Source organism: Otolemur garnettii, unplaced genomic scaffold (assembly GCF_000181295.1).
Source record: "Otolemur garnettii isolate 467f Iridium unplaced genomic scaffold, OtoGar3 scaffold00021, whole genome shotgun sequence".
Taxonomy (NCBI): Eukaryota; Metazoa; Chordata; class Mammalia; order Primates; family Galagidae; genus Otolemur; species Otolemur garnettii.
Genome location: NW_003852416.1, coordinates 17,273,365 through 17,277,011, shown reverse-complemented (window position 1 = coordinate 17,277,011; position 3,647 = coordinate 17,273,365). Strand labels below are relative to the sequence as shown.

Sequence of the window (3,647 nt, the reverse complement as noted above, 5' to 3'; positions counted from 1 at the left end):
CTTGAGCCCAGGAGTTGGAGGTTGCTGCGAGTTTTGATGCCACAGCACTCTACATAGGGGGACAGTTTGAGACTCTGTCTCAAAACAAACAAACAAACAAAAAAACCTCACGAAACTAAAAGTAGTCACAAAAGACTAGCTATTATATTATTCCATTTACAATGTTCTGAGTATATAAATCCACAGAGATGGAAAGCAGAGTAAAGGTTGTCAAAGACTGGGGAGTTAAGGATAAATGGGGAATGAGTGCTAATGAACATGGAGGTTCTTTTGGTGTGATAAAAACATCCTAAAATTGATTGTGGTGATAACTGCCAACTCTGTAAATATACTAATATATGATGAGAAAAAAATCTGGGTGGCACCTGTGGCTCAAGGAGTAGGGCGCCGGCCCCATATACTGGAGGTGGTTAAGTTCAAACCCAGCCCCAGCTGAAAACTGAAAAAAAAAAAAAAAAAAAATCAGACACAGTGGTTGCCTCAGTGCTAGGAAGAGGGATTGACTGAGAAGTGGCATGAGAAAACTCTCTGGGAATGATGGTAGTGGTTCTGTTATCTCAATGAGTTTAAGTTAAACAGGTATAGGTATTTGTCAAAACCCATGCATTTCGTTATATGCCAATTAAAATATATCATATGTATGCATGAACACACTTAACTATGCATGCATGTGTGTACTTTCTGCTTTTTCCAAGGCATTGCATAATCCACACTAAGAAAATAATTCTTTTTTTTATTTTTTGAGACAGAGTCTCAAGCTATTGCCCTGACTGGAGTGCTGTCGTGTCATAGCTCACAGCAACCTCTAACTCTCAGGCTCAAGTGATCCTCTTGACCCATTGACTCAGTTTTTCTATTTTTAGTAGAGTCAGGGTCTCACTTTTTGCTCTGGCTGGTCTTGAACTCGTGACCTCAAGCAATCCACCTGCCTAGGCCTTCTGGAGTGCCAGGATAAAATAATTCTCAACATATTCAACACCTTCCTTTAAGTATTAATCAATTGAGTCATATGAACATTGGCCATTATGCCAAAACAAAGAATTTTATTTCTAACAAATCAAAATTTGTTTAAGCCAACAGCTCATCACATTGTTGGTACTTTATAAGCTCCTCAGAGACATATAGCTCTTAAAATAATTTACCACTGTAAATTCAGGAATACATTAGAATATGCAGTCCTATTTTGCTTTCTCTTTGTTAAAAATTGTAGATCCTGGCTCAGCGCCTGTGGCTTAAGTGGCTATAGTGCCAGCCTCATACACCTGAGCTGGTGGGTTCAAATCCAGCCCGGCCCGCCAAACAACAATAATAGCTGTAACCAAAAAATAGCTGGGCGTTGTGGCAGGCGCCTGTAGTCCCAGCTACTTGGGAGGCAGAGGGAGGAGAATCGCTTGAGCCCAGGAGTTGGAGGTTGCTGTGAGCTGTAATGCCATGGCACTCTACCCAGGACAACAGCTTGAGGCTCTGTCTAAAAAAAAAAATTATAGCTCCTACCTTGCTTTCTATTATCCCATCTGGGAGATTTCAAATTATATTACCACTCACATTAGAGGTTAATCAAAACACAAAAATAGTTACCTTGACTTTTTACCTATTGAGCAAGAAAGATTATGTGAATCTCTAAAGTCTAATGAATATCTGCAAATTTCTCTTAAAGAGATGTCTTTCTGGATACATTGACCTAGAAACCTTCAGAATTATACTGCAGTACTAGACAGGGACAAAATAGCAAGGCCTCTCGAACTGAACTGCCTGGGGTTCGAGGCCTGGCTCACCCACTAACTGTGAGAAGTTACATGTCCTTGCTGTATTCAGTTTCCTTATCTTTAAAATGAGAGCTAAGAGACTACCTAGCCTCACAGAATAACAATGAGTAGTAAATAAGCTAATCTATGTAAACCACCTAGAACAGTCCTGACACACAGTAAGCATTCAGAAAATATTAGCTATGATTATTATTTATAGTCCAGGTGCTAACATGGCACTTTTCTCTCCATTAAATAACTTACCTGTCAGGCACAGGCATGACAAAATCCGAGACCTACCTGCATTGCTGCGTCACCTATTGCACGTCGAATTTCCCTCAGAGTTTGATACCGTTCTAACAAGTGATCACCACAGATGATATCCACCTATGGACAAGTAAGAGAGCAATAGATTGATTTTCTGCTTCAAAATATTATTTGAAGAAATGAAGGGAAAAAATAATTATTTCCAAACTGGACTTTGCCATTTTATTTTAAACTGATTAAACACTCTCAAGAAGGGTGGCGCCCGTACCTCTGGGTGTATGTGGCTGGCACCAGTAGCACAGGTTATGGCGCCAGCCACATACACCCAGGCTGGCAGGTTTAAATGCAGCCCAGGCAGCTAAAACAATAATGACAACTGCAAAACAAAAATAGCTGTGGGTGGTGCCTGTGACTCAGTGAGTAGGGCGCTGGCCCCATATACTGAGGGTGGTGGGTTCAAACCTGGCCCCAGCCAAACTGCAACAAAAAAATAGCCAGGCATTAAGGCAGGCACCTGTATTCCCAGCTACTTGGGAGTCTGAGGTAAGAGAATCACCTAAGCCCAAGAGCTGGAGGTTGCTGTGTGCTACAGCACTCTACCAAGGGTGATAAAGTGAAACTCTGTCTCTTAAAAAAAAAAAAAAAAAAAATTGCCAGGCATTGTGGAAGGTGCCTGTAGTCCCAGTTACTTAGGAGGCTGAAACAAGAGAATTGCTTATGCCCAAAGGTTTGAGGTTGCTGTGACCTGTGACGCCACTGCACTCTACTACGGGCAACAAGGTGAGACTCTATCTCAAAACAAAACAAAACGAAACAAAAACTCTCTCTCTTTTTTTTTAATGACAGATTCTCACTCTGTCACCCTCGGTAGAGTGTCATGGCATCACAGTTCACAGCAACCTCCAGCTCTTCTTGGGCTTAGGCAATTCTCTTGCCTCAGCCTCCTGAGCAGCTGGGACAGGTGCCTGCCACAATGCCCAGCTATTTTTTGTTGCAGTTTGGCTAGGGGCCAGGTTCAAACCTGCCACCCTCGGTATATAGGGCCAGTACCCTAGTCACTGAGCTGCAGGTGCGGCCCTCCCAAAAAAAACACTCTTGGCTCGGCACCTGTGGCTCAAGCAGCTAAGATGACAGCCACATGCACCCGAGCTGGCGGGTTCAAATCCAGCCTAGGCCTGCCAAACAACAATGACGGCTGCAACCAAAAAACAGCCGGGCATTGTGACGGGCACTTGTCCCAGCTACTTGGGAGGCACAGGCAGAATTGCTTGAGCCCAGGAGTTGGAAGTTGCTGTGAGCTGTGATGCCAGAGCACTCTACCCAGGGTGACAGCTTGAGGCTCTGTCTCAAAAAAAACACTCAAGAAGATTTTAGGAACACTTAAAGGTAACATGACAAGAACATTAGAGATACACAGTATAAATGAAACTCAAAATGGTTTTCTTAAATCTAAGAAATGATTAAATTATGTTGGGTGTATTTATTCAATATAAGACAGCACAGGAAAGTTCCTTAATAAAATCATTAAAAGGTATTAATGGGCTCGGTGCCTGTGGCTCAAGTGGCTAAGGCGCCAGCCACATACACCTAAGGTGGCGGGTTCGAATCCAGCCCGGGCCCGCCAAACAACAATGA

General features: G+C 42.9%; 1 protein-coding gene across 1 annotated transcript in view; it reads right to left on the bottom strand.

Annotated features, from left to right (window-relative positions):
- Positions 1–929: 929 nt before the first annotated feature.
- Positions 930–3,647, bottom strand: part of PCGF6 (polycomb group ring finger 6) — a 34,586-nt gene continuing 31,868 nt past the window's right edge. Inside the window, exons 9-10 of the mRNA XM_023511774.1 lie at positions 2,046–2,132; positions 930–983 (exon numbers count right to left, since the gene is read on the bottom strand). Of these exons, the coding sequence (XP_023367542.1) occupies positions 930–983; positions 2,046–2,132 (141 nt within the window). The remainder of the gene's footprint in view (positions 984–2,045; positions 2,133–3,647) is intronic.